General features: G+C 46.6%; 1 protein-coding gene across 1 annotated transcript in view; it reads right to left on the minus strand.

The window, feature by feature from the left end:
• The window catches only part of caskin1 (CASK interacting protein 1), a 711,340-nt gene that overhangs the window by 159,357 nt on the left and 535,444 nt on the right, over positions 1 to 16,539 (minus strand). Inside the window, exon 6 of the mRNA XM_078239889.1 lies at positions 14,553 to 14,683. Within this exon, the coding sequence (XP_078096015.1) occupies positions 14,553 to 14,683 (131 nt within the window). The remainder of the gene's footprint in view (positions 1 to 14,552; positions 14,684 to 16,539) is intronic.

A 16,539-nucleotide genomic window follows, 5' to 3' on the forward strand; every position in this document is an offset into this window, starting at 1 on the left:
AAGTTACTGCAAAAATCCTCTAGTCGCCGCACTCTGGCACCTGTTCGGGTACACTGAGGGAGAATTCAGCATGGCCAATGCACCTCACCAGTCTTTCGGACTGTGGGAGGAAACCGGAGCACACGGAGGAAACCCACGCAGACACGGGGAGAAGGTGTTGACTCTGCACAGACAGTGACCCAAGCCGGGAATTGAACCCTGGTGCTGTGAGGCAGCAGTGCTAACCACTGTGCCATCGTGCCGCCTAGTGCTTTCCTACACTCTGGACTTGTCAGTTTGGGTCTTCTCCAGCACTGGGTGATCTGGCTGTACATTCCCTTCCCATCACCTGTTTTTACTTCCGTTTCCACATCAATACATGCACAGGGATAAAACTATCATGGAGTTGTCACTGGCTTTTAACCCCAAACTTGGACTGGAGGATCTGGTAACAAATAAATTGTAGTCCTCCTCTTCAGTTTATCCCAAGGCTCTCCAAAATTCTAATGGTGTTACGGTGTGTGAGTGATTGTTATTTTTGAACTCGATTAGCTTCCATGGACCAATAATGACCAGAACTCATGGCAAAATCGAAATGGAAATAAAAAGGAACAGATCAGTCCACAAGCCATTCAGAATAACTTGTCTTCGGACCCATATTATACATATTGTACAACAAGCGGCACAGTGGCACAGTGGTTAGCACTGCTGCCTCAAAGCACCAGGGACCCGGGTTCAATTCCAGCCTTGGGTGATTGACTGTGCGGAGTCTGCACATTCTCCTCGTGTCTGTGTGGGTTTCCTCCAGTTGCACTGGTTACCTCCCACAGTCCAAAGATGTACAGGTTACTTGGATTGGCCATACTAAATTGTCTCTTAGTGTCCAAAGATGTGCAGGTTAGGTGGCTTGGCCATGCTAAATTGCCCCTCAAGTGTCCCCAGATGTGTAGTTTCAGAGAATTAGTGGGGTAAATGTGTGGGATTACTAAGTTTGGGCGGGAAATAGCTCTGGGTAAGATGCCTTTTGGAGAGTCAGTGAAGGCTTGATGGGCCAAATGGCCTCCTTCTGCATTGCTGGGATTCTATGAACAGCCATGAGAGTGAGAAACAAAATCTGCCCTCGCTAAAAGATGGCACGATACTATTTAAAGGAAGAGTAGGGGAGTACTCCCCAGTGCTCTGGCCAGTGTTTAGTCCTGAATCCAAAAATGATTATCCTTTTGTTAGCACAGTGATGCTTCCCAGAGCTTGCTGTGCGTCAACTGGTTTCCTACATCACAACAGTGACATCACCTCAGAAATACTTCATTGGTTGTAAAAGTATTTTGGGAGGTTCTGAGATCAGGAAAGGGGCTTGATAAATGCTAATTATTTTTCTAACGTTGCATGAGTTTTGGAAAAAAAAAAGCCCTGGTCTATAACTTCCAGCAGAACATGATAGCGATCTGTCAGACCCTGTGCAGGGGAGCGGGACACAGGGCTACGCACAGGGTGCTGGGACTTGGGCTAGGCCATAATCTGGTTCACTGCCATTTGCAAGACAGCAACTGGAGCCCTGGGGCGGGATTCCCCAGCCAGTCATGCCGACGGGATTCTCCCGTCCCGCTGCAGTGAAAGGAAATTCGGTTGAGTGCCAAATTCCGAGTCCCCTCTGGCAGTGGGACTGGAGTGACCGGAGAATTCCGGCTTCTAATCTGTTACTGCCTGGAATGTGGAAAATCTCATGCTGTCCAATCCTTCCTGATAGGCGTCATTAGCACATTCTGATTTCCCCTACACATTTTGCTGATTGCTTCATTAAAGCCCCTGAGTTGTCCTTATTTGTTTATCATTGCAAGTACCACAATAGGTCGCCTAATTTTTCCCATAGAGATTTCTTTTTCCCAGTTAACTCCACCCTCCCACTCACTCCAAGCTGTAAGGGAGCCAAGTATTTTGTTCCACTGAATTGTGAGGCAGACTTTCCATTCAAAGTTTCCTCTTAAATAAAAAAATATGGCAACTAAAATCAGAATTTTCCTCCAGGTGCTCCGGTTTCCTCCCACAATCCAAAGATGTGCGGGTTAGGTGGATTGTCCATATTAAGTTGCCCCTTAGTGTCAGGGAGACTACCTAGGGCGGTGGCCCTAGGGGGCGGCATGGTGACACAGTGGTTAGCACTGCTGCCTCACAGCGCCAGGGACCCGGGTTTGATTCCTGGCTTGGGTCATTGTCTGTGTGGAGCTTGCACATTCTCCCCGTGTCTGCGTGGGTTTCCTCCGGGTGCTCCGGTTTCCTCCCACGGTCCAAAAATGTGTAGGTTAGGTGAATTGGCCATGCTAAATTCTCCCTCGGAGTACCCGAACAGGCGCCAGAGTGTGGCGACCAGGTGATTTTTACCGTAACTTCATTGCAGTGTTAATGTCAGCCTACTTGTGACTAATAAATAAACTTTAACTTTAGGGTAAATGCACGGGGTTATGGTGATGGATGGGATTGTGGTTGGCGCAAACTCGATGGGCTGAATGGCCTCCTTCTGCACTGTAGGGTTCTATGATTCTATGATTCTAGAATGCAGAGCGCAGGTGAGATTCTGACTATCGACTGATACAATTAGCAGGGATGGGTAACAGTCAGCGATCATGCAGGGTTTGCTGGTGCTGTCAATATTGAGCAGGTCACAGATGGAAGTGGATGACAGTATAGCCAGCCTGGCACACTCAACTGTCTGAATCAACACTATTACACCATTCAGCTGTACCACTCTGACGTCCTTTATTAAAAAAAAGCAATTTGCTTTTGACTGAAGGAGAAAAGGAGACAGCAAAGAGGTTTGGTGATTAGACACTGCCTGACAATATCCGGATTGTAAATGGCAGAGTATCGTGGCAGGAATCCCACTGAGGGAGCGATGAAAAGGAAGGCCTGTAGCAGCTGTTGCATCTCAAGAGTTTTGGAGGGGGTTACAGGACAGTCAGTCAGCACTGACTGCGCGTTCAGGCGTGCAAGGTGTACTCAGGGGCGGCACGGTGGCACAATGGTTAGCACTGCTGCCTCACACAGCGCCAGGGAGCGAGTCAGCACTGACTGACTAGGAGACAAAGAAAAACAAGCAGCACCAGCTCTACATGCCCCCCGTGGCTCGAAGTGCAGCGCTCTGACCTCTGAGGAGACTTCAGAGCACAAAATCTAGGGCCTGCAGTGCTGAGGGGGCGCTGAATTGCTGGAGATGTCGACACCAGCATGTGCTGAGGCACTGACTGCGCGTTCAGGCGTGCAAGGTGTACTCAGGGGCGGCACGGTGGCACAATGGTTAGCACTGCTGCCTCACACAGCGCCAGGGAGCCAAGTTCGATTCCCAGCTTGGGTGACAATCTGTGTGGAGTTTGCGCATTCTCCCCGTGTCTGCGTGGGTTTCCTCCAGGTGTTCCGGTTTCCTCCCACAGTCTGAAAGACGTGCTGGTTAGGTGCATTGGCCATGCTAAATTCTCTCTCGGTGTATTCAAACAGGTACCGGAGTGTGGCGACTAGGGGATTTTCACAGTAACTTCATTGCAGTGTTAATGTAAGCCTACTTGTGTCACCAATAAATAATCTTGAAAAAACTTAATTGGATGAAGAAAATCTTGTGATGCTCTTTTGGAGATTACTTCAACTCCCAAATTCCTTAGTGCCTGTTCACCGTCAGGGGTTCAATGAATGCTCCTCACTTGTCCGGACGGGTGCAGCTCCAACAACACTCAAGCCCAACACCATCTAGGCCAAAGCAGCCCACTTGATTGGCACCCCACCAATCACCTCCACCATCCACTCACTAGACCATTGACACACAGTGGCAGCGGTGTGTACCATCTACAAGATGCAATGCAGCAACTCACCAAGGTTCCTTCAACATCACCTTCCAAACCCATGATCTCTACCACCTAGAAGGACAAGGTCAGCAGATGCACGGGAACACCACCTCCAGGGAATTCCCCTCCAAGCCACACACCATCCTGTGTCACCGTTCCTTCACTTGAAGCTGGATTAAAATCCTGGAATTCCCTCCTGCACAGCATTGTGGGTGCACCTACACCTCATGGACTGCAGTGGGTTCAAGAAGACAGCTCACCACCACCTTCTCAAGGGCAATTAGGGATGGGTAATAAAAGGATCTGGCCTAGCCCATTGTGGAAATTAAAAAGTCCAGATTGAAGTTTCATAGTTTGGAAGTTAAATTGTGTGGAAGTTAAAGTGTTCAAATTAAAAAATTCATGCTTTCTCTGTATAGTAGTGGAAAATGTTTATCAGCTTACTGACCTTAAAAAGGAGTCAGTCTCTGCTATTTCTTCACAGACCCCCCCCGTAACATTTTCCTTTTTCGGCCTTCACCAGAGGGTGAACAAGACCAGATTTTTTCCATAACAAATACCAAAGGCAAGATATGGGGATATGCTATGCAAATGAAGGATTAGCAGAAGTCAATTTTTTATCGAATGAGAAAGGGCGAAAGGCATGGATTTAATTGGCAAATATGTATGTCAATGAAAGATGTTAAAGAATCTTTTGTTTCTGATTTGCTGTAATTGACTATAACTGCTGAGCTGTTTCTCTGTAAGCTCAGAACCATTCTGGTCATTCGGTGTTGGCCGTAGAGAGTTCTCCTTGTGCACAAGTAATTAAAGACCTTGCATTGGATTCATGGTGTCCAGCACTGTTCGGGTTAAGAGTCGACTGAATGTATCTTTAGATTGCTGATTCCCAAGAGAACGCCAACACCGTGAGGCTTGCGTCCCATGAATGAATAAGAAAATACTAGCAGGGGGTTCTCCCTGGGTATCTTGCTCAATATCAACCCCTGACCAGCAAATGATCTGGTCATAATCACATCACTGCTTGTAGGACCTAGCTGTGTGCAAATTGGTTCCCGTGTCTCCAACAGTTTTAACTCCGGCCACATTTTTAAAAAGGCTACTTCATTGGCTGTAAAGTGCGCTGAGACGTTCTGAGGTTGTGAAGGGCACGCCATAAATGCAAGTTTCCTTTTTACCTTAAATCGGTTGGATTGTAAAGTTCTGCAGCTTTGTCGATGCAGGGATTTCTCTAAGGTGTAAGGCTGTTTTTCGCTGGGATCAATGAACAGCTTAGCTAATCTGGCTTTTGGTCGGATTCGATCTTTACTCTGTTAAGTCTACTGTGCCAAATCCAGGCTCAATCAAAGCCCTGCTTCTGCATCCATTTGAAGAACTACGTTAGAAGTTGACTCACAGCCAACTCGAATCTCAGTCCGTGTCAGCATTCAATATAAAAAAAAACAATCTGAAACGCTCTCAAAACCCGGACGACAAAAACCACAAGAGTGACTTGCAATTCTGTACCACTTTTAATGCAGTGAAATGTTCCATGATGCTTTGCAGGCCGTACTCAGATAAAAACAGACATCCATAGTCGAAAGGAGATATTGGGATTGGTGTCTAAAAGCTTGGTCGTAGTGCAAAGTTTGAAGGAATATCTTAAAAGGTGGGGGAGAGAGAGAGGCAGAGAGGTTTAGGAAGGGAAACATTTATCCTTCACTTCTTGGCAACATGGCTCAGTGGTTAGCACTGCTGCCTCACAGTGCCAGAGACCCGGGTTCAATTTCAGTCTTGGGTGGCTGTCTGTACAGAGTCTGCACATTCTCCCCGTGTCTGCATGGGTTTCCTCCGGTTTCCTCCCACAGTCCAAAGATGTGTGGATTCGGTTGATTGGCCCTGCTAAATTGCCCCTTAGTGTCAGGGGGATTAGCAGGGTAAATACGTGGGGTTACAGGGATAGGGCCTGGGTGGCATTGTTGCTGGTGCAGACTCAATGGGCCAAATGGCCTCCTTCTGCACTGTGCAGATCCTATGATTCTATGAATTTGACAAAACTCTAGAAGAAATATTCTTCGCCTAGACTATTAGAAAAAAAACTGCACTCAGCGTTCCTTCAATTCTGTATCTTCCGCACTTTCGCCCCATTGTTGCAGTGACACATTCGGCTGTCCAAATGCTAAGCTCAGAAATATTGCCACTGAGTCTTTCATTCACAATTGAGAAGGCAGACTGTGCCTCTGTTTAATTTCAAAAGGGTAGCACCTCTGACAATGCGGCACTCCCTCAGTCCGTGCATCAAAACACCAGCCTTGTCTCCTGAATCTGGTACTAACCCCTAAATGTACGGCCTAAATTCTTTGGTGCCATCCGCCGTGGGAATAATCGCCTGACGGGGCGTGACTGGAAAATCCCACCCTATGCCTCAAAGGCAGGAGTGCAACTATTGGGTGAGGATTGACACCCAATAATGTCTTGGCATGGTCCTTTTAAGGGCAGTATCATCTCACTTCACCTTATCTCTACACACTCCGACCTGTCACTACGAGATACCGATAGAACGATCCTGACTGGAGCCAGTTTCTCAACAGCTGCAGTGTTGAACTTAGTTTTTATTTACAACATTTAATGTTGGTCCAAGTTTGGATTTTTATTGAACTATTTTTTATCCTAACCCTCTCAGAACAAACTTTATCCCTTCGGTTGCCAGCAGCAATAATTCTTATAAATACTGAGCGAGACCTGCATGTTTATTATGAGACATTAAAAGCAGAAACATCAGTTGGGGGAAAATCTATATTTTTATAGTCCTGATTCTCCAATCCTTGCTCCCTTGGCGATTTTGATCTACAATCTGCTTTCAGATACTTAAATGACCATTTACTCTTATTTATAGCAATGCACTTGCTGCATTAAACGTGGTCTAGTGCTACACTATTATAACCATCCCAAATGGATGCATTATAAACCAAACACACATTTGGCCATTAGTGCTTTTATTTAAACAGTGATATGAAACACAAATCATTTGGTTAAACAGAGTGCAATATTAAATGATTGCAATGAGCAAGCCTTAATGGATTAGCCACCTTTCACAAGAACAGTTTCAGAAGAAATAGAATAAGTCATTTAGGTTTTGCAAAACTAAATCCTAATTGGTGGCAAAGCAAAACGAGTAGTTTTAACATAGAAACATAGAAACTAGAAGCAGGAGTAGGCCCTTCGAGCCTGCTCCGCCATTCATTTTAATCATGGCTGATCATCGAATTCAATATCCTGATCCCCCCTTCCCCCATATTGCTTGATCCCTTTAGCCCCAAGAGCTGTGTCTAATTCCTTCTTGAAATCAGACAATGTTTTGGCCTCAACTACTTTCTGTGGTAATGAATTCCACACATACACCATCCTCTGGGTGAATAAATTTCTCCTCACCTCAGTTCTAAAAGGTTTACCCCTTATCCTCAAACTATGACTCCTAGTTCTAGACTCCTGCACCATTGGGAATATTCTTTCTGAATCTACCCTGTCCAATCCTGTTAGAATTTTATAAGTTTCTATGAGATCCCCTCTCTTTTAAAGTATATTTATTACAAAGAACAAAGAACGAAGAAAATTACAGTACAGGAACAGGCCCTTCGGCCCTCCAAACCTGCACTGACCATGCTGCCTGACTGAACCAAAACCCCCTACCCTTCCAGGGACCATATCCCTCTATTCCCATCCTATTGATGTATTTGTCAAGACGCCCCTTAAAAGTCACGACCGTATACGTTTCTACTACCTCCCCCGGCAACGAGTTCCAGGCACCCACTACTCTCTGTGTAAAAAATCTGCCTCGTACATCTCCTTTAAACCTTGACCCTCGCACCTTAAACCTGTGCCCCCCAGTAATTGACTCTTCCACCCTGGGAAAAAGCTTCTGATTATCCACTCTGTCCATGCCTCTCATAATCTTGTAGACTTCTATCAGGCCGCCCCTCAACCTCCGTCGTTCCAGTGAGAACAAACCAAGTTTCTCCAACCTCTCCTCATAGCTAATGCCCTCCATACCAGTCAACATCCTGGTAAACCTTTTCTGCACCCTCTCCAAAGCCTCCACATCCTTCTGGTAGTGTGGCGACCAGAATTGAACACTATATTCCAAGTGTGGCCCAACTAAGGTTCTATAAAGCTGCAACATGACTTGCCAATTTTTAAACTCAATGCCCCGGCCGATGAAGGCAAGCATGCCGTATGCCTTCTTGACTACCTTCTCCACCTGCATTGCCACTTTCAGTGACCTGTGTACCTGTACACCCAGATCCCTTTGCCTATCAATACTCTTAAGGGTTCTGCCATTTACTGTATATTTCCTATCTGTATTAGACCTTCCAAAATGCATTACCTCACATTTGTCCGGATTAAACTCCATCTGCCATCTCTCCGCCCAAGTCTCCAACTGATCTATATCTGCTGCATCCTCTGATGGTCCTCATTGCTATCTGCAAATCCACCAACCGTTGTGTCGTCCACAAACTTACTAATCAAACCAGTTACATTTTCCTCCAAATCATTTATATATATATTACAAACAGCAAAGGTCCCAGCACTGATCCCTGAGGAATGCCACTTGTCACAAGCTCTCCATTCCACTGCTACCCTCTGTCTTCTTTGACCTTGCCAGCTCACCTCTGATCCCATGCGACTTCACCTTCTGCACCAGTCTGCCATGAGGGACCTTGTCAGAGGCCTTACTGAAGCCCATGTAGACAACATCCACTGCCCTACCCTCATCAATCATCTTTGTCACTTCCTCGAAAAACTCGATCAAGTTCGTGAGACATGACCTCCCCTTCACAAAACCATGTTGCCTCTCACTAATACGTCCACTTATTTCCAAGTAGGAATAAATCCTGTCTCAAAGAATCCTCTCCAATAATTTCCCTACCACTGATGTAAGGCTCACCGGCCTGTAATTACCTGGATTATTCTTGCTACCCTTCTTAAACAAAGGAACAACATTGGCTATTCTCCAATCTTCTGGGACCTCCCCTGTAAGAAGTCTAACAACACCAGCTTAAAGTCCAACAGGTTTATTTGGTAGCAAACGCCACTAGCTTTCGGAGCGCTGCTCCTTCGTCAGGGAGATCTCCCACTTCACCTGACGAATGAGCAACACGCTCCAAAAGCTAGTGGCGTTTGCTACCAAATAAACCTGTTGATCTTTAACCTGGTGTTGTTAGACTTCTTACTGTGTTTACCCCAGTCCAATGCCGGCATCTCCACATCAGACCTCCCCTGCAGCCAGTGAGGATACAAGGATTTCTCTCAAGGCCCCAGCAATTTCCTCACTTGCCTCTCTCAGTATTTTGGGGTATATCCCATCAGGCCCTGGGGACTTGTCTACCTTAATGTTTCTCAAGAACCCCAATACCTCCTCCTTTTTGATCTCAACATGGCTCAAACTATCCACACATCCTTTCCCAGACTCATCATCCACCAAGTCCTTCTCTTTGGTGAATACTGACGCAAAGTACTCATTTAATACCTCGCCCATTTCCTCTGGCTCCACGCATAGATTCCCTCCCTTGTCACAAGTAGGCTTACATTAACACTGCAATGAAATTACTGTGAAAATCCCTAGTTGCCACACTCCGGCGCCGGTTCAGGTACACTGAGGGAGAACTTAGCATGGCCAATGCACCTAACCAGCACGTCTTTCGGACTGTGGGAAGAAACCGGAGCACCCGGAGGAAACCCACGCAGACACCGGAAGAAGGTGCAAACTCCGCACAGACAGTGATCCGAGCCGTGAATTGAACCTGGGTCTCTGGAGCTGTGGGGCAGCAGTGCTAACCATTGTGCCACCGTGCCGCCCCTCCTTCTAAACTCCAGTAAATGTAATGTTAAACGACTTAATCTTTCCTCATATGACAGATCTGCCATCCCAGGAAAATCAGCCTGGTAAACCTTCGCTGTACTACCACTCTAGCAAGGACTTCCTTCCTCAGATAAGGTCACCAAAATAGGCACCTGGTTAGGTGCATTGGCCATGCTAAATTCTCCCTCAGTGTAGCCGAACAGATGCTGGAATGTGGCAACTAGGGGATTTTCACAGTGACTTAATTGCAGTGTCAATGTAAGCCTAATTGTGACTAATAAATAACCTTGAAAAGATACTTTAAAAGAGTGAGAAGGACTCTCTTAGAAACGTATTAAATTCTAACAGGATTGGGCAGGGTAGGTTCAGAAAGAATGTTCCCAATGGTGCGGGAATCCAGAACTAGGGGTCATATTTGAGGAGGCTTACGTTAACAATGCACCAAAACTGCACACAATACTCCAGGTGTGGCCTCACCAATGCCCTGTACAATTGCAGTAGTAATAGGTTTTTTTCCTTTGTACCGCTTTTTGGATAGCTGCAATGCAATTTTAACAGGCTATCAAAATGCAGCCTTGTGTCTGCTCCAAGTGTCAGCAGAGTAATGTTTATAGACACTGGATTAGTTTGTAGGCAGGTTTCCAGACAAGTACAACAACACAACCAGCAATTAGTATTAGTGAGGCAAACTCCACTGGATTCCTATCATCTGGTCAATGGAAAGCTCCAATTGTGCCTGCTAGTATTTGCTCAATGTACCAGTGATCAGAAAACAACATTGATATAGCACATTTAAGCTGACAAGATAAGGCATTGCACCCCATCTTGGGTTCGATCCAACGCTTGATTTTAGCAAAAGCTGGATGACAAATCAATTATCAATCTCAGCTTTTAAATGATCAATTGTGATCTTGCCTTAATTACCTCTTATGGGCCAAACTTTGACCATCATTTTCATGCAGGTGTGTTTCCTAATTTCCCTCCTGCAAGGTCTGACTCTAAGTTTTAGACATTGCCCCCTAGTTCTAGACTCACTGACCAGCGCAAATAGTTTCTCTGCATCAATCTTACCCACTCCCCTGAATATCTTGAAAATGCCAATCGAATCACCCTTTTGCCACCTTCATGTAATAATCAAGATCTATTTTCAACTCACTTTCCTTTTCCCACTTCCAACCAGACCTACGTAAGAAATAGGAGCAGGGGTAGGCCATTCGATCCATCGAACCCACTCTGCTGATTTGATTTGATTTATTATTGTCACATGTATCAGTGTACAGTGAAAACTATTGTTTCTAGCGCGCTATACAGACAAAGCATACCGTTCATAGGGAAGGAAAGGAGGGGGTGCAGAATGTAGTGTTACAGTCATAGCTCGGCATGATGTAGAGTTGCCGGCGTTGGACTGGGGTGGGCACAGTTAAGTAGTCTCACAACACCAGGTTAAAGTCCAACACGTTTATTTGGTAGCACGAGCTTTCGGAGCGTTGCAGTTGTGTTCACAAACAGGGCATATATAGACACAGACTCAATTACAAGATAATGGTTGGAATGCGAGTCTTAACAGGTAATCAAGTCTTTACAGGTGCAGACAATGTGAGTGGAGAGAGGGTTAAGCACAGGTTAAAGAAGTGTGAATTGTCTCCAGCCAGGACAGTTAGTGAGATTTTACAGACCCAGGCAAGTCGGGGGGGTTACAGATAGTGTGACATGAACCCAAGATCCCGGTTGAGGCTGTCCTCATGTGTGCGGAACTTGGCTATCAGTCTCTGCTCAGCGATTCTGCGTTGTTGTGTGTCATGAAGGCCACCTTGGAGAACGCTTACCCGAAGATCAGAGGCTGAATGCCCGTGACTGCTGAAGAGTTCCCCAACAGGAAGGGAACACTCCTGCCTGGTGATTGTTGAGCAGTGCGGTGACCATGACACCACACAACCCTGCCACAGCAACCTCTGCAAGACGGGCCGGATCATCGACACGGATACCATCATCTCACGTGAGAACACCATCCACCAGGTACACGGTACATACTCTTGTGACTCGGCCAACATTGTCTACCTGATACGCTGCAGGAAAAGATGTCCCAAGGCATGGTACATTGGGGAGACCATACAGACGCTACAGCAACGGATGAATGGACACCGCTCGACAATCACCAGGCAGGAGCGTTCCCTTCCTGTCGGGGAACACTTCAGCAGTCAGACTCGCATTCTAACCATCTTCTTGTAATTGAGTTTGTGTCTATATATGCCCTGTTTGTGAATTGAATTCTTCACTCACCTGATGAAGGGGCAACGCTCTGAAAGCTCGTGCCACCAAATAAACCTGTTGGACTTTAACCTGATGTTGTGAGACTACTTACTGAGTCATAGCTCGGGGGTAGAGAAAGATCAACTTAACACAAGGTAAGTCCATTCGAAAGTCTGATGGCAAAGGGAAGAAGTTGTTTTTGAGTCGGTTGGTACGTTACCTCAGACTTTTGTATCTTTTTCCCAATGGAAGGTGGAAGAGAAAATGTCTGGGGTGCATGGGGTGCTGTTCAATAAGATCACGGCTGATCTGACTGTGGCCCCAAACTCCACTTTCCAGCCTACCCCCATAACCCCAGGTAGCTCAAAATCCAACCCGGCCTCAGATATATTCAATGATCCACTGGAGTAGAGATTTCCAAAGATTAACCAATCCTTTCAGCGAAGCAATTTCTCCTCCTCTCTACCTTAAATGAGAGATCCCTTGTTTTGAAACTGTGCCCCCTAGTTTTATATTCCCCTATGAGGGGAAATGTTCTCTCTGCATCCACATTGTCAAGTCCATTAATTAGATGTATTCCAGAATTCCTGTCCCACTGCACATTGCACAAGTATTTGCATTAAAACACATTCTCCAATCATTCCCAGTATCGTCCAAGAAAATTGATCAGGTCCACTCCAATCCTTCCAAACCCATCCATAGCTTACCACAGTGTTAGTTTGATCGGAGCAGGAAGAGGCCATTTGGCCCTTCGAGCCTGCTCCACCATTCATTACGATCATGGCTGATCATTCAACTCAATAGCCTAGTGTTGGTTTGAGGAAGGGTTATATAGTAAATGACTAGTCTGACCTTGATCATTGCTTCAAAGCCCATTCAACAGTAGGATATTTTTCAAAGATGAGTATTTACCCATGCACTATATGCTGATGTTACTTTTATCGTCACTGCATTGCTTTGCTCAGTCAATCCTTGCATCCGAACAAGCATTGTTAACAATGACTGGCTCTCCTCAAATGCTGTCTATGAGAAGCCCTGACAGATATTATGGCAATGACATATGGCACTAGAAACATAGAAAGTAGAAGCAGGAGTGGGCCATTTGGCCCTCCGAGCCTGCTACCCCATTCATTATGATCACGGCTGATCATCCAAACTCAATAGCCTGATCCCACCTTACCCTTGATTCCCTTCGCCCCAAAAGCTATGGGCGGGATTTTACAACCTCGCTTGGATAAGACCGGAAATTTCCACACGAGGTCAACGGAGATTTCCGTTGTCGGACCCTTGCTCGCACTGAGGTGGTAGAGTTCCGGCCTATATCTACTGCTTTTTGAAAACATACAGTTGGCCTCAACTGTTTTCTATGGCAGAGAATTCCACAGGCTCACCATTCTCTGGGTAAAGAAATTTCTCCTCATCTCTGTCCTAAAAGGTCTATCCTGTAGCCTCAAACTGTGACCCTGGCTCTGGACTTCTCCACCATCGGGAACATTCTTCTTGCGTCTACCCTTTCTAGTAGATTTTATGGAAAATGCAAGGAGCAAGGACAAAATGGCGATCCCTTATGCGCCTCTACTGATCACTGGTCAAGCTACAGAGGCATCGGGTAGAATTCTCCAGCTGCGCCCCTCCACAGGGGTGAGTTTTCCCCTGGCGGGGGCAGCTCGCCATCGGCCGCCAGTGGGATTTTCCAGTCCCACTGAAGTTGATGGTGATTTACATTCCTCGCCTGTGCCGCTGTCAGGGAACCCAGGGTGGGAGAACGACTTTGGCAGGACTGGAAGATCCTGTCAGCGGCAAGAGCTGGATAATTCTGCCCATTGTCTGTGTCTCATTTACAGATGCACATAAATTGTGGAATCATAGAATCCCTACAGTGCAGAAGGAGATCAGTTGGCCCATCGCGTCTGCTCCAACTCTCTGACAGAGCATCTTTCCCAACCCCAGCCCCCCCCACTCTATCCCTGTAACCCCGTGTAATAACCATGGCTAATCCACCCAACCTACACATCTTGGAAAACTAAGGGGCAATTTAGCATGGCCAATGCACATTTTTGGACCTAATCCTGAGGATTAGAATAAGGGGTGGCACAGTGGCAAGCACTGCTGTCCCACAGCGCTAGGGTCCCGGGTTCAATTCCCGGCTTGGGTCACTGTCTGTGCGGAGTTTGCACATTCTCCCCGTGTCTGCGTGGGTTTCCTCCGGGTGCTCCGGTTTCCTCCCACAGTCCAAAGATGTGAGGGTTAGGTTGATTGGCCATGTTAAATTGACCGTAGTGTCAGGGGGATTAGCAGGGTAAATATTGGGGTTACGGGAATAGGGCCTGGGTGGGATTGTTGATGGTGAAGACTCGATGAGCCTCCTTCTGCACAGTGGGGATTCTATGATACTAAGTAACAAGGAAAGTTGGAAGGAAATATATACTGGTGGCACATTATAACAAGCTATTTGGGTAATATAATAAAAGTCTCCTGAGTACATTGCCTCAGCATCAACAAGCACCCTTCCATTTATCTTTCTATTTGATTTGTTGAGTCGGGTTTCCAGTGCTGATTCAGCAGCAGTAGACACAAGATCCATTTTGAGACTACTTCCAAAGAAGAAACAGTTACAGCAAAACATCTTCGGAAACAAGGTGCAAGGAACTAACCTTATAATGTCGATATGCCCATTCTTGGCAGCCAGGTGTAGAGGGCTGGTACTGTTGGGATCAGTGATGTCCCCAGGCTTGGCTTCGAGCAGGGCCGCACACATATTGCTGCTTAGGAGCAACTGCACCACCTGAGGGAAATATCCAGGATATCCACAGTCAGGGTCAAATCCCAAACCACCAACATATCGAACAAGGACAAGACAACAATTGACATTTATATGGCACCTTTAAAATAACATGAGGAGCTTGTCAAACCAAATTACACAGAGCCGCGTTACGGAGGTATTATCGACAACCGATAGTCATAGAATCACAGAATCCTGACAGTGCAGAAGGAGGCCATTCGGCCCATTGAGTCTACACCGACAACAATCCCACCCAGGCCCTATCCCTGTAACTCCACGTATTTACCCTGCGAGTCCTCCTGACATCAGGGGGCAATTTAGCATGGCCAATCAACCTAACCCACACATAGAATCCATAGAATCCTTACAGTGCAGAAGGAGACCATTCGGCCCATCGAGTCTGCACTGACCACAATCCCACCCAGGCCCTGTAACCCCACATATTTACCCTAATATTCCCCCTGACATTAGGGTCAATTTAGCATGGCCGATTACCTAACCTGCATGTCTTTGGACTGTGGGAGGAAATTGGAGCACCCGGAGGAAACCCACGCAGGCACGGGGAGAACATGCAAACTCCAGACACACAGTGACCCGAGGCCACAATCGAACCCGGGTTCCTGGCACTGTGAGACAGCAGTGCTAACCACTGTGCCACCGTGCCACCCCGACAGCTTGATCTCAGAGATATGTGGATCACAGAGGTGGAGTTCAGGAGAATGAGAGGGGGGGGGGATCTAATTGAAACCTACAGAATGCTGAGATAGAGTGGACATGGAGAGGATGTTTCCACTCGTGGGAGAGACTAGAACTCGAGGGCACAACCACAGAGTGAAGGGACGTTCCTTTAAAACCGAGATGAGGAGGAATTTCTTCAGCCAGAGGGTGGTGAATCTGTGGAACTCATTGCCACAGAGGGCTGTGGAAGCCAGGTCATTGTCTTTAAGACAGAGATAGATAGGTTCTCAATCAATAAGGGGATCAAGGGGGTTACAGGGAGAAGGCGGGAGAATGGGGATGAGAATTGCATCAGCCATGATTGAATGGCGGAGCAGACCCGATGGGCCGAATGGCTTAATTCTGCTCCTATATCTTATGGTCTTATGTTGAAAGCAGGTCGAGAGATGGAAAGGTTTGGGGAGGGAATTCCAGTGCTTAGGCCTTGACAGCTGAAGGCAAGGGACAGTGGGGCAATTGAAATCAGAGAATGAGAGTTCATCAGGTAAGGATCACTCCTGGGCTTGGTCTTCTTGCATTTCAACATGGGCCTGGGATTGTAAACCAGGAATGCTCTTTTCCATTGTCATGGTAACAAGGCTCATTGTGCTGCTGGAGTTCTTGCATATCACTTACATCGCTGCACTATTAAATGGGTTTTTATCAATAAAGCTAAGGATCACCGGCGCCTGGACATTTCCTGTGGATTTTCTGTAGAAAGAAACCATGAATTGCTGCCTCACTGGGAACAGGACAGTCACAGCTGCTGAACATATCACTGGTATCGTCACCTTTGGTAACCTGGCACAGAGTCTGCGTTCCTGGACTGACAGCTTACACAGCTCAGTGACAGAAAAGTCACAGGTGTCATGCTACCAAGGCAGTGCGACTATCAACACTAGCATCCGAAATCTGTCCTGAATCACAAAATCGAAGGGCTTGGGATGCACAGCGAATGGACATGATCTGAAAAATATCACGCACTCCTCACAGCAATCCAACAAATTGCGGATTTTCTTCGAGGACATTGTGGAGAAGGTGGGCAGAGAACATGTGGGAATTCGAAATCACCAAACCCAAAACAGCACTGGGTTATTTGGGAGTGGGGGGTGAGGGGGAGACTCTACCCTGGCACTCTGTCC

Source organism: Mustelus asterias, chromosome 23 (assembly GCF_964213995.1).
Source record: "Mustelus asterias chromosome 23, sMusAst1.hap1.1, whole genome shotgun sequence".
Classification (NCBI taxonomy): domain Eukaryota; kingdom Metazoa; phylum Chordata; class Chondrichthyes; order Carcharhiniformes; family Triakidae; genus Mustelus; species Mustelus asterias.